Below are 25,115 nucleotides of genomic sequence, written 5' to 3' on the forward strand. Positions count from 1 at the left end.
ATAACTTTCTTTTGGCCTTGTTATTTTGAAAGTTCATGATTACCTTGCTAGTTTGCTTGAAGTATTATTGTTTCCACGTCAATAGCAAACTATTGTTTTGAATCTAATGGATCTGAACATTCACGTCACATAAGAGGAGTTACAAAGGACATCTATGCTAGGTAGCATGAAAGCATCAAAAGTTCATTCTTTATCACTTCCCTACTCGAGGACGAGCAGGAGTTAAGCTTGGGGATGCTTGATACGTCTCAAACGTATCTATAATTTTTGATGGTTTCATGTTGTTATCTTGTCAACTTTGGATGTTTTGTGTACCTTTTATATCTTTTTTGGGACTAACTTATTAATTCAATGCCAAGTGCCAGTTCCTGTTTTTTCTGTGTTTTTGACTCTTTTCAGATCTGATTTTGGAACGGAGTCCAAACGGAATAAAATCCCTGAAATAATTTTTTCCAGAACGGAAGAAGATCAGGGGACTTGAGGGCCAAGGCAGGGGAGCCACAGGGGGGGCGGCGGCTACCAGGCTTGTGGCCTCCCTGGCGCCCCCCTGACCTAGCTCCTTCACCTATATATTCCCAAAAATACGGAAAAAATAGGGGAATCCATGAAAACACTTTTCCGCCGCCGCAAGCTTCCGTTTCCGCGAGATCTCATCTGGAGACCCTTCCCGGTGCACTGCCGGAGGGGACTTTGGAGTTGGAGGGCTTCTACATCAACATCATCGCCCCTCCAATGACTCGTGAGTAGTTCACTTCAGACCTACGGGTCCGTAGTTAGTAGCTACATGGCTTCTTCTCTCTCTTGGATCTTCAATACAAAGTTCTCCATGATCTTCATGGAGATCTATTCGATGTAATCCTCTTTGGCGGTGTGTTTGTCGAGATCCGATGAATTGTGGATTTGTGATCAGATTATCTATGATATATATTTGAGTCTTTGCTGATTTCTTATATGCATGATTTGATATCCTTGTAAGTCTCTCCGAGTCTTGGGTTTTGTTTGGCCAACTAGATCTATGATTCTTGCATTGGGAGAAGTGCTTGGTTTTGGGTTCATACCGTGTGGTGACCTTTCCCAGTGACAGAAGGGGCAGCAAGGCATGCATCGTGTTGTTGCCATCAAGGGTAACAAGATGGCCTTTTATCGTAGATATGAGATTGTCCATCTACATCATGTCATCTTGCTTAAGGCGTTACTCTGTTCTCATGAACTTTATACACTAGATGCATGCTGAATAGCGGTCGACGTGTGGAGTAATAGTAGTAGATGCAGAAAGTATCGGTCTACTTGTTTTGGATGTGATGCCTATAGATATAATCGTTGCCATAGATAACGTCACGACTTTGCGCGATTCTATCAATTGCTCGACAGTAATTCGTTCACCCACCGTCTACTTGCTTTCATGAGAGAAGCCACTAGTGAACACTACGCCCCCGGGTCTATTCACACCTATCGTTTCCACTTTTGCTTTTACTTTGCTTTGTTTCTTTTTGCTTTCAGTTCTCACTTGGCAAACAATCTATAAGGGATTGACAACCCCTGCATAGCGTTGGGTGCAAGCTCTTTGTGTTTGTGCAGGTACTTGTGATAATCCTTCAGTGGATCGATACCTTGGTTCTCAAAACTAAGGGAAATACTTACCACCGCTGTGCTACATCACCCTTTCCGCTTCGAGAGAACACCAACGCAAGGCTCCAAGGCCACGAGGGAATCCTTTGCATATTTGCCAAGGAAGTCCCTAAAGGCGTAGCCGTAGCAGAAGGATTCCCGGTGCCGTTGCTGAGGAGTATCAAGACAAGAATAGTCTCCCGTCAGCACGCTTGTTTTTGGCGCCGTTGGAAGGTCTTTTGTTGCAGTAGCACCACCCACCCGGGAGAGAACCTAATAGGCCCATGGGTGGCGCACCAGCCCTTAGTGGGCTAGTGAGGCCAGCCCAATAGGACTTTCGGCCAAGTGGAAAAAATCAAAGGAGAAAGAAAAAAAAGGAGGAGGTGGGAAGGAAGGAAGGAAGGGACTCCTCCTTCCAAACCGAATTGGAATAGAGTTCCTCCTCCCTCTCGGCCAACAGCCTCCTACTTGGAGTAGGAGGCAAGCCCCACCCCTTGGCTCCTCCTATATATACTAGAGGTTTAGGGCTTTTTGAGACACAACTTTGCCACGTGCAACCCTAAACCTCTACTTCGTAGTTCTCCCTCTAGATCAGATTTCTGCCGAGCTCGGGCGGAGCCGTGCAGGAATAAGATCATCAGCATCACTGGTGTGTCGTGACGCTGCCGGAGAACTCATCTACTTCCCCGTCTCTCTTGCTGGATCAAGGAGGCGAAGATCGTCATCGAGCTGTACGTGTGCTGAACGCGGAGGTGTCGTTCATTCGGTGCTAGATCGGGACGGATTGTGGGACGATGGTGATTTGAATCACGATGCAGTTCCACTACATCAACCGCATTTATTAACGCTTCTCGCTTAGCGATCTACAAGGGTATGTGTATCCGATCTCCCTCTCGTAGATGAACATCACCATGATAGGTCTTCGTGTGCGTAGGAATTTTTTTGTTTCCTATGCAACGTTCCCCAACAGTTCCTCCTCTTGTGCCTCTTCATCTTGATCAATGAGCATAGAAATAGGTCTTCTAGTCACATAGATTGTTTTGGTCCTTTCCCTCTTCTTTCCCGGATTCTTAGACATAGACTTGGTTCTCCCTGATCCACGAGGGTTCTCTAAAGATAGAGACATTCCTTTCTTGGCAAAAACAGACTCTAAAACTTTTCTGGAAACCACTCTCTCTTTCCTTTGAGGTTGTTTCTTTAAAGTGACTTCATCTGGGACAAATTTCTCATCCTCCTAATCTAAATTTCTATGCTTCCTATGCCTCGTAGCTTCCTTGGCAAGCCATGTGAGCTAGGGGTTCATGGATCATCAAAACTGCCCTCAAGACTAGTGCCTACATCCAAGTCAACACTTGGATCTCTGTTCTAGTTATGACTGTCATCTGATCCTGACATGATGATCTCTGACCCTGTGAATTATATATGGAGCAATAGAGTAGATGAGCATCACAAAATTGAGAAACTTTTGAAAAGACTTGAACTCAAAATGTTAGTACACAATACACAATTCGGTTCCATCGAGTTTCACATTTTGGAAATTCCGAGGCAACAACAAAAACTTGCTCACACATGTTCAGTTTCACTGAGGTGTGATTCGGTCTCTCCGAAGTTGCTCACAGAAGTCCTAGATCCCATTTCGGTGACACCGATAGGAATTTTTCGGTTTCACTGAGAAGCCCTTGTGCTATGTCCGAAACCACATCTATGGCACCGAGATGTTTAAACTTGGTGACTCCGAGATTACTTATTGCGGAGACCAACCCTATTTTTTCGTTTGAACTAATCTATGGAGTTCTTTGAGTGGATAGAATCGTGCAAGCTATGGCGAGACGATAAAAAATCCTAATGCATTTGAATTAGACGAAGAAGATCATAGGGATTGAGGATTACCCTAACTTGTCGAATCCTCTCTACGGTGACAACGAAGGAGACGAATGCCATTGACGGAAGTGGATTCCGGCGGTGCGGGCGCGGTGGAGACGACGGAGATTGTCCGAAGATAGGGGTGGTGACAGCAGTGGGGTGCGGGAGTCGGAGTGTTTGAAGAAATTTTCAAAGTCTAACATGCGGATACATTATATATATATGTGTGTGTGTGTGTGTGTGTGTGTATGTATACATACATACATACATACATATATATATACATATAGTAATACTATTCATCACCCAAGGTGTAGAATGAGTTATTCTTAACCGAGGTAATCTTACGATTGTTTCATAAATGAACTTTGTTTTGTATACAAATTGTTACTTGCATATTGATCCGTTTTGTAAAATTTGGCATAAGAAAAAAATATGCACAAGACCAGAAAAAGTCCATTTTATGTGTATTTTACACTATGTTTTTACGTTCGTAACTTTACATAGCATACAATATTTTTTATGGCGACTTAATATTTTCTTACATTCTCTTTTTAGGTATGAAGTAAGAAAAAAAATACGAAACGTAAAAATACGGTACATTGATGGTAAAATAGGGGGCGTGAAGAATAACTATTTCTCACCCAGGGTTATGAATAGCGTGACCCTATACACACACACACACCAAAACATAAGAATCCGTTCCACTAAGATGCATAACTGTTAGTTGACGAAAGATCTCGGTGACACTGAGAATTCTCGATAGGTGGTACCGAGATAGAAAACCCGATAAACCCTAGTGCATTCACTAGAGCTGAGTTTGTATGTGTTGGTCTCACCAAAAACACTTGGGAAGTTTTAGAAGTCATCCCTAGTCGAATCGGTGTCTCCGAGTGCTCCTCACCCGGAGGGTCCAAATAGAGCTTGCCCAAATTTTGTGATGAAACGTGAATATAATTTGAGATGAGTAAGAATAGATAGCTAGATGGTAGCATGAACCATGAAAACTAGTGATGTTAGCCAAAATGAACTTGATAATAATAATGCTAGTCAAGATAAATCGTGTGATGATGATAAGAAGGAGATTGAGCGCTTAACTAAAGAACTAAACACTCTTAAGTTAGCTCATGAATCTACTGAATAAGATCATGGAGAGTTTGTAAGAACTCATGAGAAGCTATGCTTCGAGAAGCTAAATTTAGAGCAAGAGCATGAGTTTCTAAAAGCTATCAATGGCGATTTTCAAAAGAAGAGTCCTTCTTATCTACTCTTGTCTACTTTTGTGCCACAAGTCAAATCTAAGCAAATTAGTAACAAAGGAAAAACGGATTTTCATCTAGTAGCAATAATAAAAACGTTAAATCTAAAGATGTTGCATCTAGTAGTTCTATTGGTTCCACTAATGATTCTCTTAGAAAAGTTACATTGACCAAGAAAACAATTTATTGAAAGGAATTATAGAGAAAGGTGTCTACAAGAGTCTTGCCAGAAGTAAGTAATTCGAGATAATTGTACGCAAGCAAGGATGGCACCGGAAGAACCAAGGTATCGGTTCTGAACGGAATTTCCATGCCACTTGAGTTGAACGGGAAGAAGTTTTAGGGAACGTCGCATGGGAAACAAAAATATTTCCTACGCACACAGAACACCTATCCATGGTGATGATCATCTACGAGAGGGGAGGGTGAATCTACATACCCTTCTAGATCGCTAAGCGTAAGCATATATAATGCGGTTGATGTAGCGGAACATCTTCGCGATCCGAATCGCAGCCCGTCCCGCGATCTCATCATGATCCGTCCCGCGATCCCATCACGATCCATCCTGATCTAGTGCCGAACAGATGACACCTCCGCGTTCAGCACACGTACACCTTGATGACGATCCCCGCCTTCTTGATCCAACAAGAGGGGCAAAGACGTAGATGAGTTCTCCGACACGTGACGGCGCGCCGCTGATGGTGGTGATCTATTCCCGCAGGGCTTCGCCTAAGCACCGCAAAAATCCGATCTAAAGGAAGAACTACAAACTAGAGGAGAGGGTTGCACGTGGCTGAAATTGTGTCTCAAAAACCCTCAAACCTCTAGTATATACTAGTCGTCAACCCGTGCACTTGCACGGGCTAGTATTTTTTATGTTAGATACAACAAAGTTGTTCCGAATAAGATATGCCAGACAATAATATGAATATTTGAATATGGGTTATTATTGTTAGACGTGCATGATTATCTTTGTTGGACATAAGGTTCAACGGTGTTACATTGCTTTGGACTATTTTTTCATTTGATTATTTGCCTCCAATTGTGTGACAACCTTATCAATATTATCATTGTGTGATGGCGAACAATATTTTGTAGTATATTCTCATTACATTGATTATTCAAATTTTAAGTTCGTCTCTGAAGCAAGAAATTCTTTAAGAATTTGTATTATGTTTTATATGGATGCTAGTTTTTAACATTTTCTATCCATAGTTTATACATATCTATATCACATAGATAATCATGTGTTAATAGGAGATCTTCATGGTGCCTGATACATTAAGATTTTCTTATTTCTTTCGTAATTTACATGTATTTAAAGATGCATTAATAGCTAATTTTCTCTTTGTTCTAAGGACAAAATAAAGACATGCATATGCACTATATATGCAGATATGTATTAGCAATCTGCATCTCAAAAGAATTATGTGAATCTTTGTAATTCACAAATCGAATGCGAGCCAGAAAATATAGTGTATATTTTAAAAAATTGCACTATGCATATGCAAAATACTAATTGACACTCCAAATTACTAATCACACATTAAAAAAACTCCATGATATATTTTACTTGTATGTGGAGTTGGAGAAACAGCGATGAACGACATTACAAAGATAAATCGTTGTGCTTCCTATTCACTGTAGGTTCTTCGATGACGAGTTTACCAATTAGCACAACAACACAATCTACTTTAGACCATGATCTGTACACCTCATCTTAGGTTGCATTGACCATTAATTCATTATTATCATGGTTATATTGTAGTCTTCTCGGAACATCAAACCCATATGAACGTGGTAGAGGTTGTACTTGATAATTGGCCTTTTATATATGATAAAAGTGTGTGTAATTTGATGCCTGGGGTGGATGGAGGGAGATGCTAGGACACTAACCATGACAAAGATCGATCGCCGCTTAGGGTCGCAGTCGATCTTGTGTCATACCTCGCAACACTTGGTTTCAGGTTCCTTTGTGGTGTGATGTTGGCCTTGTGGGTGAGAGAGCACACTTGATGGTGATGGGGAGTTTGGGACATCCATCGCTTAAAGAAATAACCAACACCAACTATATGTAGGAGAGTAGGACTGAAAGGGGAGGTGGAGTCATGGGCCATGTACAGGTTCCGAGCGAGTTGTTTTATTTCTTTTTTAAAATCTTCAATAAAAGATTTTATTCATGGAGTTTTGTGGGTCATCAACTGGATTTCGTATTTTTCCTTTTTACTGGTAGAGTTTATTTTTTAAAGAACACTATTTTTTTATTTTAAGGAATTGATGGATGTTTTATTGACAACGTTGGAGGTGTCACATGCCATTATTTGAACGACACCATCTATGTTCGGCAAGTTTTTTTTTCTGTCATACATTTACATCAGTGGTGTAGTAAGTTTTTTTTTCTGTCATACATTTACATCAGTGGTGTAGTTAGTTCTTATGACGTGGATATAGATTTACATCAGCAGTCACTGATTAGTGAGAAGGCTTGAAAGGTCTGGCCATATGCAGGAGACAATGGAGATGTTCTCTCATTTTTACACACATATGCTTTTCGTATTTATAATTGGGGAGTTGCTACGCATCCACCGGTGAATATTTACTAAACATCCGTCACCTGGACAGCCGATCGATCTCGCACATAGCCGTTCGATCCGCTCTTGGACTTAATTCCTGAAATGGCGTTCGAGTTACAGAAACAATCGCTTTGTTGCAAAAAATAAACTTTGGACCCACTAATTCCTGAAACAACGGTCGAGTTTCAGAAACAATTGCTTGTTTCAGAAAAAAAAATTGTTCGTCTTTCTGCAAACATAGGTGCTGTTGCGGAATAATTTTTTGCAATAAAGGTCATGTTTCAGGAATTTTTTGCAGCGGGCTGGGATGGGGCGGCGCTACGGCGGTGCGGGGCGACGGGCGGCGAGGCGTCTAGCCCCCTGGTTGCGGGAGCTCGCCGGCGTGGCCGAGGGGCTACGGCGGAGCCGAAAGCGGGCTGGGACGCCGCAGCACTCCGGCGGTGTGGGGCGACGGGCGGCTGGCGCCTGGCCGCGTGAGGCGAGGCGGCTGCCCCGTGGTCGCGGGAGCTCGCCGACGGGGCCGGGAGCAGGGCGGGGAAGGCCATGGCAACGGCGGCAGCTTCGGCGAGGCTGAGCGGCAACAAGCAGGCAGCGGGCGAGGTCGCCGGAGCCGAGGCGGAGCCGCAGGGTGGAAAAGTGAGGAGCTCAGCTTCATGACCGTTTCCTAAAACAATGATCCAGTTTCAGGAAACGGTTCGTCATCAGATCGAGATCCAACGGATGAGCGCACGACGGATGGATCGCGCGGGATCAGCCGGTGGGATGTAATCTTTTCCCTTATAATTGGCAAGAAGAAGAGTTTCACGGATAAGATGTGTTTGAAACGCAGGCTGCCTCTTCTTTAAAGGAACGGATAGATACCTTTTTAAAGCCCAGGTTGCTAAAAAACTGTATAGGAGCGAGGGAGATGTTTTCTCTATGCATTAATGACCGATGTATTTCCTCTTTTAATTGGTAGAAGGGTTTCACGGATCCTGCATGTAAAAAGAAAGTTTCACAGATCCGAATCCTGTAGTGTTGTTATGGAAGTCTTATCATTTTTTTAAAGGACCACATGGATGTTTTCTTCATAAAGTTGGTCGTGTTATATTCCATATTTTTGGACGGCCGGAACCATCTACGTTACAAAAGTTTTTTTTCTTATCTTAAACGTTAATTTTACAATCCAACGGTGTATTTAATTTTAATGATGTGGATTAATTAGAAGTCTTGAAAGGGGCCTCCAATTAGTAAATATAAGAGATAGGAGGAAGGAGGGGCTAGCCTTGCCCACCAAGGGAGCCTTCCCTTGGCTCGGCCGAACTAGGAGAGGAGGAGTCATCCTCCAATCCTACTTGGAGTAGGACTCCTCCCCAAGTTGTCTACCTCTTTTGGTTTTTCCACTTTTTATCTCATGGGATTTCTTTGGTTGACTAGTCAGCCCATTAAGGGATGTTGCGCCACCATCAAGTCCACGTGGCCCTCTTGGAGAGTGGGGGACCCACCTGGTGGACCCCCGGTACCCATTCGTCACTCCGAGTACACTGTCGGTAATGCTCGAAATCCTTTCGGAATCCAAATACCAACTTCCTATATATCAATCTTTGTTTCCGGACCATTCCGGAACTCCTCGTGACGACCGGGATCTCATCCAGGACTCCAAACAAAACTTCGGTCACCAACACCTATAACTCAACTATACCGAAACGTCACCGAACCTTAAGTGTGCAGACCCTGCGGGTTCGAGAACTATGCAGACATTACCTGAGACACTCTCCGGTCAATATCCAATAGCAGGAACTGGATGTCCATTTTGGATCCTACATATTCTACGAAGATCTTATCGGTTGAACCTCTATGTCAAGGATTCATATAATCATGTATACCATTCCCTTTGTCCTTCGGTATGTTACTTGCCCAAGATTCGATCATCGGTATCTCCATACCTATTTCAATCTCGTTACCGGCAAGTCTCTTTACTCGTTCCGTAATACAAGATCTCGTGACTAACTCTTTAGTCACATTTCTTGCAATGCTTGTATGTGATGTTGTATTACCGAGTGGGCCCCGAGATACCTCTCCGTCACACGGAGTGACAAATCCGAGTCTTGATCCATGCCAACTCAACAAACACCTTTGGAAATACCTGTAGAGCACCTTTATAGTCACCCAGTAACGTTGCGATGTTTGATACACACAAGGTATTCCTCCGGTGTCAGGGAGTTGCATGATCTCATGGTCATAGGAACAGATACTTGACATGCAGAAAATAATAGCAATAAACTGACATGATCGTATGCTACGTTTATAGTTTAGGTCTTCTCCATTACATCATTCTCCTAATGATGTGATCCCGTTATCAAGTGACAACACTTGCCCATGGTCAGGAAACCTTGACCATCTTTGATCAACGAGCTAGTCAACTAGAGGTTCACTAGGGACAGTGTGTTGTCTATGTATCCACACATGTATTTGAGTTTCCAATCAATACAATTCTAGAGTGGATAATAAACGATTATCATGAACAAGGAAATATAATAGTAACCAATTTATTATTGCCTCTAGGGCATATTTCCAACAAGAAGATCAATACACCAAGACGAAGTTTGTTCCCCAAAAGAATAAGTATAATCCTACTCTCTCTAAGGGAACACAAGCTCAAGATGATCTTCCACCACAAGACCACAAGCTCAAAGGCAAAGAAAGCTGCAAGAAGCGATTGAATTATTCGAATAAGAACCTCAAGCCATGGTTAAGTGGGTTCCCAAGGCCACCCCTAGCTCTACTTCATCAAGTGCTACCTCAACTTCAAGGATTGCTTCCGTAGTTCATAGCCCGAGAATCTTGCATCATCATCTCGTCAGTTTTTGTTGCCCCCTTTTCTTCTCAGGCATCCTGAGTCTGAGGTATCCTGACACCAATCATTTTTGAATCTTGGGCAGATAGGATGGTTGGAACATTTCTCAAGAATTATAATTTTGGTCTTTATGTAACCCGGTAAGGTGATGTCTTGTCTAGCACACCTGGCCGGAGGACCTATTGTTATATCATCTTCCTTGGTAAGGTTAGCCATTCTTCCATGAGGAAATTGAAAGACTTATTTATAAGTTGTTCTCCATGGATCCTTTGTGCACCCAAAGTCCGACATTTACTTGATGACCATCTCGATGCTACCCCTCCGGACGCACGAATGTGGTACTTCAAATGTCAACAGGAACATTGGATGCACAATCGTAAAATGTTCTTGATCAATTATCCAAACATTATTGTATGGGTAAACATCATGATTCTCCTTGCCCCTTTATCTAAATGGTTATTTACTTGGTGACCTATCATGTATACCATACTCTATTTTCCTTGGGAAAGGTATACTCTAATACTTGTGTGTGAACACATTTTCCTTTCCATTGGTCTGTTTAACCTTTCTTGTAATCTAAATTATCTGAGCAGTGGTAATTTCCTGCTTAGCTAAAAACCTTCGTGTACAACTCTGTCAGTAAGACCCTATTACTATTGTGGATAACATATCAGTAGCCGCTGGTGGACGAGAACTTTGCCTATTGGCCCGCTTCATTTCAACGAGCAGGAAAATGGTTCTATTTGTCCCCCGCCCTTGATACCGACGTTGTTGCCAACATAACTGACATGCTATCCTATGACATGTCTTGCTACCAAGACCGTACAAGATGTCACCGCTCTGCCTACTCTTAGCCCACATGGTGGACCCATAACCCACACTTCCAAAGGATCGAAACCTAACTCTCATGTACATCTTGATTCCAAAGTATCCTTTGCACTAGGCTTCATATGTAATCCCCGAGCCACTGTCCAAGGGATGATCTATCCTAGCATCACACGCAATATTTATTTTTTCATTTCTCTGACCCCCCCCCTTCGCCTTTTGATTAGGCATCGAATGATTGCCTACCCATTAAAACTTTTGTACCATCGCCTTTTGCTCCCAATGAATTCCCTGAGTTACAACTCGAGGAATGATACGTTCTTCCCCAAGTTCATTGTCAGGTGCCCAACTTTGTGGAGATACGTTCTTCCAGAGCTTTCCCTCTTTTCGCAATCGTAGGACGATGAAGATCCCGAAGGAAGGATGACAACTCCATCAGGTTAACATGAAGTAGATAATTGAAAACATCGACGAAGGGGATCAACTTATTCAAGAAGAGCAACCAAGAACGATAAGACTCGTTAGAATTTCGTAACCAGACTTTTTCCCCTTACTCCTACCTCTTAATTCTCGAGGCGAGAATTTCTTTTAGTGAGCGAGAATTGTAACACCCCGTGGATTATCACCTGCAGTAACCTACGTGATCAAGCTACAACGATCACAATATAAAGCTAATCCATTTTTTCTAAACAATGTTTGATCATTTTGAAATCATATCTCTTTTCAAATTTCTTTTGAAATTCAAAATTCAAATGATAAGTGGTTTCAATATTTTGGCAAACCAGAAAAAAAAATCATGTTTGGGTTACAAATATTCACCTAGTATTTATAAAATTGTAACCAACTTTTTATCAAGTATTTTAGTGCCTATAAAACAATTTAGCAGAGGCCAAACCGTTATTAAATCCCATTTTTAATTTATGTAAATCCCAAACATTTTTCAAATGGCCCCAAATCTTTTTGTGGCGATCCCTAATATTGCATTTGTAATAAAGGGCCAAACTCCATATTTTACAAAAGTACATTGGTGTTGTTTTTAAATAAAACAGAACCATTTATTAAAAAAACTGACATAAGAAAATGCAGGAAATGCAAAAGGCCTAAGTGCACAGGTCAGCCCAGTGGCTGGCCCAGCCCAGCCTGCCTCCCCCCTTGTCTCCTACCTCCCTCCTCCACTTCACGATAGCGAGTGAGCGAGTGCGCCGTCCCCACCGAGCCAGCTCGCCGCCCCGCATCGCTACAGCGCCCCTGGGAGGATAAGAATGCCACCATGCCCCCGGAAGACCCCTAGATCTCCCCCATTTGCCTCGCTTGCTTTCTTCCTCCCGCGCTCGGTTGAACACCTCATCACCATGGCGCTGCCGTAGACGTAGCCACCGACCTCCCTGCTCCTCCCGGCCGTGTCCACGAGCTCCACCATGCTCGACTTCATCGACTACGCCGAAGAACGCGGGCCGAAGAGCGCAACATCGTTGCCAACGTCATTCTCTTCTTTCTCGAGCACCGAAAATCGCCGCCCTCCGCCCGTCTGCTCCAAGCCTCCCCCGAGCCCGCCTTGATCACATGTAGGAGCGTTGTAAGCCCCTTCCTCTTTCTCCTTTCTTGCTGAGCTCAATCCGGCCCCGTAGCCCCCCTTGCCGCCATTACCGAGGTTCGGTTCCGCCCGAGCTTGTCGTTGGCGAGGCTCCAGTGAGCAATTGGTCCTGTGCTCGTGATCATCCGCTTTGCCACAACGCATAGGACCTCGCTAGCCCTCCCATGTGCTCGATGGCGCGCTGCTTCACCTCGCCGCACTTGCCCGAACTCCGGTCGCCGCAAAGCTCGTCGTCGGCATCGTTTTCACCCTCCTCAGGTGCTGGCGTCACCACAGATCGACATGGTTCTCTCCCGTCGTTGATCCCGACTGACCGCATGTCAAATGATGCCCCGTAGCGTAATTCCGACGATGCCCGAGCCCTCCGCCGGGCGCTTGGCTCGTTAGATCCAACTCTGGTGGCCTCCGCCGACACGGTTGACCTGGGGCCTCCCCCCGAGTGTCGCTGCCTGTGGGCCAGGGGCCCCAGTTGACCAAGTTGACCATGGTCAACTCGCTGACTAGGTAGCCGCACACACTGCGAGTGGGCCACACCCCCTGGGCAATGACTTGTGGGGCGAGGATCATTAGTCTAAGTTTTCTACTAAAATTAAGTTAAATTAATTAATTTGAGTTCAGTTAGCCTATGACACGTGCCCCCGCTAATAAACTGTTTTAGTTATAATTAAACACTGGTTAACCCTTTGTCTATGAAAGGTGGGACTCACTGGTTAGTTTGACGAGTCAAACTGACTGTTAACTGCTGATGTCATCCATGATTTCATGCTGACGCAATAACTCTTTTTTCTAAATTAAAAAAATATGTTAATTTCAGAATATCAATAAAACTTTTAAAACTCATATAAATTAAATTGTAAGTGAGATAAAAATAATTTATATATAAAAGTTTATCAGAAAAATCCAACGAATAAATACACTATCTGTTCATTTGTCACTTGCTCCTAGCATGATGAACATGGAGATTTTATGTTAGGATCATCTATCCGGTAATAGCCAAAGATCCGGAAAATATCGTGAGATATTCTCCCGCACCGTTTGTCACGTGTAGTACTATGTTAGCTCATCCCTAGCACTCCATTTTGCCATGTCATGCATCGTGTTGCTCTACTTGCTTGTATTCATTGTTTCTTCCCCACTCTTCTCTCGAGTAGACATCGAGACTAACGCTGCTACCGGGTACGACTACATCGCTGACGTTCAGCCTTTTGCAGTAGATCATCAAGGCAAGCAAACCCCCCTTGATCATTCTGGCATCACCCATTCTTTCTCCCTCCTGCTTGCATCAGATTTTGCTACTGTTGCAGGTATCTTCTATTCTAATGCATAGCCTATTTTTGTTAAATTGTTGTTGTACCCTACTGCATATTAAATGCTTAGTATAGGTTCATTAGTGATCCCCAATGACCCCACTTAGCCCGAGTTTCCCCTGCTTCATCATCGAAGACTCGACGATTTGAAGACTCGATCATCTTGGTCGACGAGCCATACCCGTCATATGACCTCACGCCCTTCACTTGTATGACCCTGTAGAGCTACTATCGAGTATTGAGGGTGATACCTCGTAATGTACTCCTGATGTTAAATTTGTAGGGTAGTTAATCCGAGGTGGATTATGGAGGGTCATTCCTCTTTCACCACTTCCGATTGTCATGCAACCCCTCAAGCGCGAACCATCGTGGGTGATTTCTCCCTGGTCACCTTGACGGTTACATCGATTGAAATCCATCGATGGTGATACATCAGATTTTTTTGAGGTTATAGACACACACTTACTTTAACTTTACTACTTGAACATGATGAGATGTGTGGAGCAGGTGGATACCCGCGTGATAGTGACGAGGCGTGGCTGGGCTTTCTTGGCCCTTACCACAAGTCCTTGAGACGGGGTGACGGGACCACATATCGTGGATCATTGATTGTCTTCGCAGTTAACAAAACATTATTGGGTTTGGATAAGTGATCTAAGAAGGCCTCTGGCATGTTTTACACGGAATAAGTATGGACACTCTGCGTCATACATTCACCCGAAAGCTCATCATATGACATAGTGAACGACACGCGCCCGGGGGTCCCGCGTGAGCACTGTCTTTGTATAAATAGGTGCCAGGACTGACATTGCTCATCCATGTAACACGCAGGATTGTGAAGGGAGATTGGCCCATGACCCCTTTGTGATTACGATGTAGACCAGTGTGGGGCCTCTCTATAGAGCCTAGGTAGGACTACGGCGTGTCGATCGGCCGAGGCCGGGCATTACCCAGGAAAAAGTGTCTAGCCGGAGTTGATCGATCGTGTTGGGTAAGTTTGTGCACCCCTGCAGGGAAGTATATCTATTCGAATAGTCATGTCCATGGTAACAGACGCTCAAGGTTATATCTTGATCTAATACAATTAGAAGTGTTGGTTCCAAGATTGCTTTCTCGGAGGGAGTCGAGGAAGGATCTCTGGTCATTACTTAATAAACTTGCTAGATTTTGCTTATGCTGATTTACACTCTTCTAATGTTGCAAGACACTGAAGATGCTAGTCTTCGACACGACTAGGTCTTCCTTCTTTATTCTAGCATTTGTGTTGTTCAGTCCAAAGATATAGACGCATTCCTTTGAAACTAATGCATACTTAACATAGTTCTCATGTTATTCTTGCGAGTAGTTTGGATGAGTACTCACCATTGCTTTGCTACCCCTTTTTTCCTCTTAATACAATTGACGCGACCACATGACAGAGCCCAGGAGCCAGTTGGTCTGCTAGCGACTACTACTACCCCGACGGATCCTACTACTACGTGGAGGTCGCTGACGACCAGGGATAGTTAGGAGGCTTCTAGGCACGAGGCCTTGCCTTTTTGATCCGATGTTATGTTTGTGCTAGCTTTCTTAAGGCAAAACTTGTTTACTTATGTCTGTACATAGATATTATTTGCTTTCGCTGACTTGTGTGTATTCAAGCTTATGTATTCGAGCCCTTGAGGCCCCTGGCTTGTAATATGAAGCTTGTATGACTTTAATTTGTGTCTAGTGTTGTGTTGTGATATCTTCCCGTGAGTCCTTAATCTTGGGTGTACGCATTTGTGTGTATGATTAGCATACGATCAAAATGGGGGCTTCACAAAGGGGTCCATGGATAAGCAACTTTGTCCATTCCACCATGGCTTACATCCATGAAGGACTAGCCTCACTCGGGGTAGATCTTTATGAAGTAGGCAATCTCCTTGCCCTTACAAACTTCTTGGTTCAACTCCGCATAATTTCGAGGCTCCGAAGCGACACCTAACCAATCTAGGAGACAACACTCTCCAAAAGGTATTGTATGTGATATGGATGATGAACTCCTGCTCTAGTGCTTCAAAAGATAGTCTCCTCAATACTAAGTCACTCTCTCATGGAATTTGGCTTGGTAGAAGAGATTGATTGGGTGGAAAGCAACTTGGGGAGGCTAGAAATCAAGATTCATATAGTTGGAGTATAAAATCTTGATCTCAACACATGAGTAGGTGGTTCTCTCTCACAAAATGAATGGTGGAAGTGTTTGCTTGTTCTGAGTGCTCTCTCTACGAATGAGAGGGAGGTGAAGGGGTATATATAGCCATCTACAAAAATCCAACCTTTAAAACATTATTGCCCAACTCGGTGGAAGCAAAGTAAAAACTCCGTTGTACCGGCTAGTGCAAAATACCCTAACTTTTGGGTTCTCAGTGAGACTGATACCAAGCATCTTGGCGAGAACGATTCGGTTGGCCTAGGCAGTTCTAGTGACTCGGTGGCACCAATATGCAAAACTCGGAAATTCTGATTGTTAGCAATTGGGCAACACCAAGGTGGTCACTACTTTTCATTTATACCAAAGCGAATCTCGGTTGCACCTAGTTGTTAGGATTTGGCTTGGGTTCTGACTTAAGGAAAACTCGGTGGGGCTGAAATGGGGAATATTGGTGGCACCGAATTTGATCATTTGGGATTTGAACATAATGTTTTGTGGAAGAATTCTTGGGGTTTTGGTGGAAAATCTCTAAGCTCATTGAGCAACCATATCGTCATAGATACCTCATCCCCTTTTAATAGTATTGGCTTTTCTATGAACTCAAATATGATTTCTCACATAAAGCAAAATGTAGAGTCTTGAAGCTCTTGCCAATGATGTTCCTTTCCTTCTTGGGGATCCTCCTCACAATTCCTAGCCAATCCATTCATTGAACTTTCCCGAAATATACTTGATAGGCTCATTAGTTCAATGAACTATATGTTGTTATTAATTATCAAAATCATCTAGGGAGAAGTTGTGTTTTCAGAGACACATTGAGGAATTCACAATCTAACGGTCATTGGGCGACCAATAGCTCATGCCATTTTTTCTGCAAATATGGAAAGGAGTTTTTATTGATAGAATTTTTTTATAGCATGAGGTTACAACGACACACTAAGCCATGTACAAAAAGTAGGCATGAAAGTGATCGCCAAGCAAATAGAAGGGGGTTCCTCATCCCCGGTACATCACATTCTAACTCTCTGGGATTATGCTGGTGATTGCGGTGGTGCCGACCCTAGTCGAGAGGCGCACTTCGTCTTTGATGGTAGAGCAGATGTCTGAGACCGATGGTCGGTCGCCATCGAAGACATAACCATTCCGGTGCATTCAAAGGTACCAGGCGGCGACGATGATGAGGGAGGCCAATCCATTGGGCGCGGCGGCGGGTGCGTGAGCACGAGATATAGCCCACCAGGTTTGAAAGTCCATCTTATTATTGGGTATATCAACGATAGATCCATCCCAAGCTAGAATCTCGTGCCATACTTGCCTGGAGAAGGAGAAACCTGCCAACATGTATTGAAATATCTCTTCTTATTGGTCACACAGGGCACATGTGGGCTTGGGTCAAACCATATCGAGCGAGGCACTCAACCGTCCAACATTGGTCTTGTAGCATGAGCCAGATGAAGAACTTGATGCGAAGTGGTGCCCAAGATTTACATGTGAGCTTCTAGTGTGGGTCCTCTCAAGCGTCGAGGAATAGTGCCTAGCAGCACAAGCTAGCGGATTAGTCACCCGTCGTGGTCCAGCGTGAGCGTATGATATCTAGGGAGTCCGAGAGCTGAATGTGGCACACAGTTCGCCAGTGTTGAACGTACTGCACCATGGCAGCATGCCCGATGGTTTCATGGATATCCTGCACCCAAGATCGGTGGTACAGACCTTCCCGGACGGTGCGATTTAGCGGCGTCATCTAGGATTCATCGCGTTGATATGGGGCGCGATCTCAGCCACCGACTGTCCATTGATTCAGTGGTCGTTCTAAAATTTGCAAGTAACGCCATTGCCAGCAGACCAAGAAGTAGAAGCGCGTAAGATGGCGCTAACGTCCTCGTCATGCGGAATGTGCAGGTGGCTCCATGGTCTAGAAGGGTCCATGCGCTGGAACCATAGCCAATGCGTGCGTATGGCAATGCCTGTGCATTGCAAGTCCTGGATTCCCAGCATACCAAGGGAAAGTGGGCGGCAAACCGTCTTCCAATTAACTAGGCATTGTCCACCGTTCGCCTCCTTGCTCACATGCCAAAGGAATCCATGGATAATCCGGTTTTCTTTTCTGACGATTGACTGTTTGAAGGCCATGGAAATTAGGAAGTGTGTCGGAATGGCGCAAAGGACATGTAGGACAAGCGCTAGCCGATCTCCTTTTGATAGGATGGAGGCACCCCAAGTAGATAGCTTCCGCTCGAGCTTGTGGATGATAGGCAAGAGGCTTGTGCTCGAGGCTTATGGATGGAGAGAGGAAGTCCAAGGTACTGCGCTGGGAAATGCGCCACATGGCAATGCAACTCAGCGCGATGGTGGCAATATGCTCATCCGTGCACTCGATGGACGTGGCAGAGCACTTTTTGAAGTTTGCGTGGAGGCCGAATGCCACACCCAAAACACATAGAAGCTCACGGACGACCGAGATGTCCCGGCGATTAGTGCGATAGAAGATGACAACATGGTCCACATAGAGATATATGCTCGAGGCAGCATGCCTAGTGGTGAGGCATTGTAAAAGGCCGAGGTCAATGGCATGAAGTAGCATCGAGTTGAGGATGCCAATAATGATGGTGAAGAGCATTAGTGATATCAGATCACCCTGTCCCAGGCCACATACATTTCCAATGGGGGGTGTCCGTTGATCATGACTAAACACTGTCGAAGGCCTGCACAATGTCGAGATTTAGAAGCATGTACGACACCTCGAGGTTATGGAGGAGTCATGCCGTTTGTTGGACTAGTAAGAAGTTGTCGTGGATGCACCGTCCGACGATGAACGCACCCTGATTAGTCAAAACCATGGCGTCGAGCCTCGACGCAAGCCGTAGGGAGAACACCTTTGCGAATAGCTTCGCAATGAGCTGGATGAGGCTGATGGAACGGTAATCAGAAAGTGTCTCAGCGCCCGTGTGCTTGGGAAGCAAGGTAAGGAGAGTGTCGTAGTTTTGTTACGGCAGATGTCCTAGTGAAAGGACTTAGGTGCCAGGCCATTACAACTAGGTGGCAACTTGAATGGGGTTAGTCAGAATCGAGAGACGCGAGTTTACCCAGGTTCGGCCCCCCGATGGAGGTAAAAGCCTACATCCTGCTTTGGTGTTTATTGATGATCAACTTGATTACAAGGGTGCGGAATCGCTAACCTAGCTTTCTAGTCTTTCTTACTTGTCCTTTCCTCCTCAGGGGCTCCTCTTTATATATACAGACAAAGAACCTACGATTACAATAGAGTCCGGGTTGTATACAACCCGTGTCTTATTCTACTTCTTACTAACTTGGATGAGGGAGAGTCTTCATGTTTCTCCACATGAGCCAGCCTGTCATGTAATGAGCCTTGAGACGACCTCCTGGTGAGTCGCCCCTTTGGCCTTCACGTTTAGGGCCTCCTGCCCAAGTTATAGCCCAGGCGGGTTATGGACATGCCGGGTTAACCCGTGGGGCATATCCCCAACAGAGAGCCTCCTTAAGTTTGTGGAAGCCTCTCCCATTTGTTGCATGGAACTTGTTGAACGCCTTGCAAATGTCATGCTTGATGATGTCCCAACAAGCACGAAGGAAGTCGAGTGTGAAACCGTCCGGGTGAGGTGCTTTCCCGTTTTTATTTTTCTAAAAAACTATTTGTACTTACTATTTTTTATGAATAAGAATTAAATTCAACTAAATAATTGTAAAATTATTGTATGTAGAAAGTAAAATTGTTCAAGTACTTACATGTAAACATTCACTAGCTAATTGCCCGTGCGTTGTAACGGGGGCATGCATATTCTACTGGTTCATCATCAATCATGTGTAGCATATACCTTCCATCCATTATATTCTTAATTTTGGTAATATTTGATTTGATTTGAGTATGGTTTGGGGAAGAGAATAAAAGTTTTGATTTAGTTAAGTCTTTGGTTAGATTTGACTTGCTTTGATTTAAGCAGGGTAGGGAAACCCAAATTTAGTTGATGTTTTGATAAAGTTTGATTTGATTGAGTTAATGAAGAACATGGGAGATGTGGCATACACGAGGGAAAAACCAAACAAATGAGGGCAGGAGTGGTGACGAACTTACAACGACCAATCCCCTTTAATCGTAGTAGAGATACATATCAATAAAGAATATTCATATCATTAATAAAATAAATCATGATATAAGAGAAAATAAATTTGTTTTTGAAAATTTCACATATTTGAGAATTGTTGTTCATGCATATTAGAGAAGATATTCAGATAATTTTGATAAATATTCACGTATTCCTCAAAATGGAAAATAGAACAAAACAAACAAACGAAACCTAGAAAAAAGAAGAAGCAACTAGCGGGTGGATGGTTAGGAAGGTGCTCGTACCTAGGACCACTAGAGATTAAACCCTTGGTTTAACATATTGGTGTCTCATTAATGCAGAGTATTGTTTTTGTAAGAATTGTTGTTCCTGTCGATAGTGAAGCGTATGACTTCATCAATCTTAAAACTTCACGACTCCGATCCAATCTAGTGTATGTGTGCGTTTACTTTATAATAGACTTTTCAAAATAAATAAAAACTAGAAGAAAGAAAACATGGAAAAAATTAAAGAAAAATAAAGATTGAACAAGCAAAAAAAAGGAAAAAGGAAACATGTGCCACCAATTGGCCCCGCACAGTAGCAGAAGCACTTTAGGTGGAGCTTGCTTAACTCGGGCATGTAGTTTTTGGTCCGCACTCAAATGCATCCTGATGAACAGAAAGTTTTATAAAAAGTATTTTTTATAAACGTTGATGAATTCTCCACTTTTGTGCAAATTTTTGTGACAAAATGGCATTCATGGAGGTGTGAAAAAAAACAACGCTCCGGAAAAACTATTGTTGGAAGCATTTTGAAACATCGATTTTTCTGCCCATACCTCCAGGAATGCCATTTCATCACAAAATTTTACAACCAGTTGAAACATTCATCAATATTTATCACAAAAAAAGTCAGTTTTTTTCTGAATTTTTTACTATGTTTTGAATTTTACAGTTCACCGAAGAGCATGTGAGGTCAGGATCAAGAGCAATTTCGTCTTAACTCGCGTTATGAGCGGTATATACGAATTTAGAAGTGTCGACATTCATTTATGTTTTTCTTTCTTTCAGATTAGAACATTTGTTTCCGCAGGGAATCCAGGTTAGAACATTCATCGTATGTGGATTATTTTAGTCAATAGAATAGATTAGAACACGAAATTAGAGTACTCGGAGATCTGGTTAGTCACATAAACGGTTACAGACTTCACACAACACTAGAAGAAATGGACACCGTGAACACACTCAGAAATTAAAAATGGTTTTCCCTAGAAGGCCGGCATTCATGCAGAGGCCTGGGGTCATCTTCCTGTTTTTTTAAAGAAGGCCGGCATTCGTGCTCATGTTGTTAAAGTAGAAGGGGGAAATGCCTAAAGATCTGTACAAATCGATTCCATTCTGCTTTCAGTTGAAACTTCTGAGTGCCACGGTCAGGTTCCTCACGAGCTCAGCCGCGGACGAAAATCCCTCTTCGATCTGCACAAAACTGAACACGTCAATCTTCTGATCATGCATTAGAATTATAGTGAGAACGGCAGCTTATTTTCTTGCAAGTTACAGCCGCATTTGCACAACGGAGAGATGCCTTGCCTTGGCCGTGATGGTGATGTTGAGGCAGGAGTCGGTGAACGGGACGACGTTGGTGTTTATGATGGAGAGGCCCTGGTTCTCGAGCTCGGAGAGGACCATCACCAGCACCCCTCTCCTCTCCTTGCAGCAGATTTTCAGGAGCGCCGTGTGCCCCCGGATGCTGGCCTCGACGGCCGGGCTCGACTCCTCGGCGTCCCCGGATCCGCTGGGTCCTGCTGCGTCGTTGTCGGCGGCGGATATGCGGCACTTGCTCTCGAAGACGGTGGTGGACTCCGACGACCTCCGCGAGCCTTGCTCCTCCAGGGCCCTCACCTTGTCTTCCAGCTCCTTCACGTACTCGATGGTGCTCCCCAGCAGAGAGATCTTGTCCGTCTGAAAACAATGGCGAAGGGTAACTAATTAATCGTGCCGCGGGTAGTTGGTGACCGCATGAATGCAGCCACGTTTCCTTGTCACGCACCTTCTTGAGGCCGGGGACGATGGTGGCCAAGGACACGAACTGCTGCTGCAGCTTCTCCCGCCGCTTGCGCTCGGCGATGACGTGCTCTTGCGCGTTCGCCGGCGCCCTGCTCCGCCTCTCCGGCGCCTGCAGCTGCATCGTCCCTTCGACGCCGTCGTGCTGCCAGGCGCCTCCGGAGAAGTTCAGGGTGCCAGCCTGGCCGGCGCCGAAGGAGAGGAAGTTCGACGATGGCGGCTGCCCCAGTTCGTTCTTCACCGTCGCCGAACCGAACGGCAGGTTCGGCAATGACGACGAGCCTCCAAAGCTCGCGAAATTGGAGCTGCGAGATGTATGGAACGACGGGGTCGCCATCGGCGACGTGTAGTACTGCTCTTGATGGCCAGGTAGCGGTGGCTCTGCGAACTGCTGGTCCATGCCGGGCACGGGAACCCCTTCTTGCTGGTACATGTACGCGAGCTCCTCCTGTTCCTGAAACCAGCCATTGCAAGAAGAGCTTATACTACCTCAAATTCACAGCATGTTAACTTTCAGATGCCACAGGTAATTAGGACCAAATGCGCTTACCGTCTGCGTGAGCCATTGGTTTGGTTGCTCCATCACTGCCCACACAAGAAGAGCTTGATAGTTAAACATATACTCCTCACAAAGCGCAGAGGAGCACCAAGCTTATAGAGAAGTAGAATTTGTGGTGAAGACATACCTGAAACCTCTGTTCTCTTCTCTGCTCTTCTTTCTTGACTTTGCTGTCGTGTGTACAAACAGAAACAGGCATATATAGTGGTGTGAACTTCCCGCCGGTGCTGTTGGGAAGAAGGCGCTCGTTCACGTGCTCCATGCACTCGCAGATAAGGTCAAGGTACTTGCACGTTTGGTCTGCTCCACCGTACGCGTTAGTGTTGACATCACAGCTCCGATCTCTCAAGATCTGTTGCTATCTTAATTCCACCCAGAGGATTTGTTATCTGAAATTGGTTTGTAAACAAGACCTGTCTGAAGATTCAGTAGGTTCGACGACAGTGACAGTCGGATAGAAAGCGTGCATGCATGCTTGCCTGACGAGGTCAGTTTCATCACTAGAAAGTACACCACAACTGCAAATAAGTTTAGCAATTGTTACATTGCTGCATGGATTGGTAGTTCTACCGAATCAGTGCGTGCGTGTGCGTGTTTGTTTGTGGAATGATCGGGTGATTTGATTTGTTGTTGGAGTGATCGGGACACTTTTGTGAAGGATGTGCACAGTAGGTTGAAGCGATGGCGACAGTTCTGGAGGGACCTGTTCATTTGGTGTTGGAGGGCAAGTACAGTTTATGAAACTCCACTAGTGTGCATATGATAATGATATATATGCTAATGTCGTATCGTTTTGTCAATTGGTTAGGAGATCCACGCGATAATGGCGCTGCCTTCTTTATGCTGAACCTGCAAGCTTTTTAGATTACAGGAGCAAATCCCAAGAAAGTAGCTTCAAATCAAAGTGCAAATAGAAGACAACTGTTCCTGACCAACTGGCTGGAAAGTCCAAGCCTGAAGAGGGCCCGAGAAGAGGACAGATGGCTCACCTGTACTGCCTTGATCCTATCAACGAGGTTAAGGCGTTAAGCCACTAGATTACACAGCATGTGTTTGCTTGCGCAACTTGGAATATTTGGTCTGATCCACATGCAAAAGCCAGCAAATCTGACCCAGGTGCCATCTCAGGTGAGGCAATAAAATTGATGTTGGACAGTGGGTACCTAACCTTGTAAATGTAAAATGTTTCACCTGCACGCTTACATTTTGGAGTTTTGGTAAATGGCACCAGGGTCCATGAACTGTGTATTTTTCATTCAGGTGTCATTCTCATTTTCACTGGTATAGCCTATAGGGTGCATCATCTTCATGGTCAAACCGATCTTCTTGAAACCACAATCATGTGGTAATTAGGAATCACGTCATCATGCTCCTATTATATATATAACTCGATATTAAACATCTGACAATACTACTTCTAAAAGAAACAGCAAGCTTAAGCTTTGGTGCCCCCTTTCGGCTGGCTAACATTGCTGCCCGGAGCAACTTGGTTGCTTATGCCATTATGATGCAATTTGTTTACCTAGATTTAGTGGCTTCTTGTAATTCTAAGTTGCTCATCTCCCGAAACCACATGGCTCAATCACTAATTAGGCATTCAGTTGACTACATTTATAGACTAACGTGGCCAACTTGATGGACAGTATAACATAAAACACTACTAGTATGTACTACTCCATCGTTTTTCATGGCGTTTCTAGCAGGTCTATTGCACCACTGGATTGCCAGCATCAACAAGTTACTCCACTGGGCAACTTGGATTAGCTACACAAAGTGCAACCACATGCAAGTGATTAAGGACCTTTTCGGCTTAATTGACGAGGTATTCGTGCTTGAGAACTCATGCTTGCGTCAACTTGAGCTACCAACTAAGCACCTACGACCCGTAGGATCATCTTGTTGGCACATTGCATTCGGATCGTATCTGAATATTTTATCAAATGTACAACTAAACCAAATGGCTCCAATGGCTCCAAATGGTCCTCACATTTTTTTTTCCTGCTCCAATGGATGTAAACAATCGAGAAGACTGGTCCTTCGAGTTGTCTGGATATCATAAACGAATCTTGGAAAACGATACTGTTATCACACATATATAAAAGTAAGACTTGTGAGTTTACAATTAGTTTTACTCACTGGCGAAGGAATCAAAACGGACTTCCCTTGCAATTTGCTAAATCATGCAACTTGTTCCACTGGAAATTTTTCTGTCATCAACATGTCAATATGATCTGGTAAAGTAATAAGCTGTATCAAGATGAAGTCCCAGTTTACTCTTGGTATATGCAATAAATCTAAGGAGCATACATTTGTCAGAAAAAAAAAAGGTTCATCCATTAATTAATAATTAAAACATAAAAGTAAAGTGCAAAACATATATATAATGGGAAA

At 44.1% G+C, this 25,115-nt stretch overlaps 1 protein-coding gene and 1 long non-coding RNA gene across 2 annotated transcripts; one reads left to right on the forward strand and one right to left on the reverse strand.

The window, feature by feature from the left end:
• The first annotated feature begins 12,265 nt into the window (after nt 1-12,265).
• LOC123446748 lies at nt 12,266-15,565 on the forward strand. Its single transcript, XR_006631436.1, has 2 exons — nt 12,266-12,540; nt 15,284-15,565. It is a non-coding gene; the product is annotated as an uncharacterized LOC123446748 (long non-coding RNA).
• Nucleotides 15,566-21,655: 6,090 nt separating this feature from the next.
• LOC123446750 (transcription factor bHLH18-like) lies at nt 21,656-22,896 on the reverse strand. The gene is made up of 4 exons (XM_045123295.1): nt 22,852-22,896; nt 22,716-22,750; nt 22,152-22,619; nt 21,656-22,063 (listed from the first exon to the last, which is right to left on the reverse strand). The coding sequence occupies exons 2-4, from the start codon at nt 22,746-22,748 to the stop codon at nt 21,656-21,658; spliced, it is 909 nt and encodes a 302-aa protein (XP_044979230.1). The 5' UTR covers nt 22,749-22,750; nt 22,852-22,896.
• Nucleotides 22,897-25,115: the final 2,219 nt, after the last annotated feature.

The sequence above is a fragment of the Hordeum vulgare genome, chromosome 4H, assembly GCF_904849725.1.
Source record: "Hordeum vulgare subsp. vulgare chromosome 4H, MorexV3_pseudomolecules_assembly, whole genome shotgun sequence".
NCBI classification, from domain to species: Eukaryota; Viridiplantae; Streptophyta; class Magnoliopsida; order Poales; family Poaceae; genus Hordeum; species Hordeum vulgare.

Bases quoted from the DNA above. Each gene is read 5' to 3' on its own strand.
- LOC123446750 (XM_045123295.1), bottom strand. From the start codon at position 22,748: ATGGAGCAACCAAACCAATGGCTCACGCAGACG. The intron at 22,620-22,715 runs GTAAGCGCATTT...GGCTGGTTTCAG, and splicing joins ACCAATGGCTCACGCAGACG to GAACAGGAGGAGCTCGCGTA. The intron at 22,064-22,151 runs GTGCGTGACAAG...CATTGTTTTCAG, and splicing joins TCGTCCCCGGCCTCAAGAAG to ACGGACAAGATCTCTCTGCT.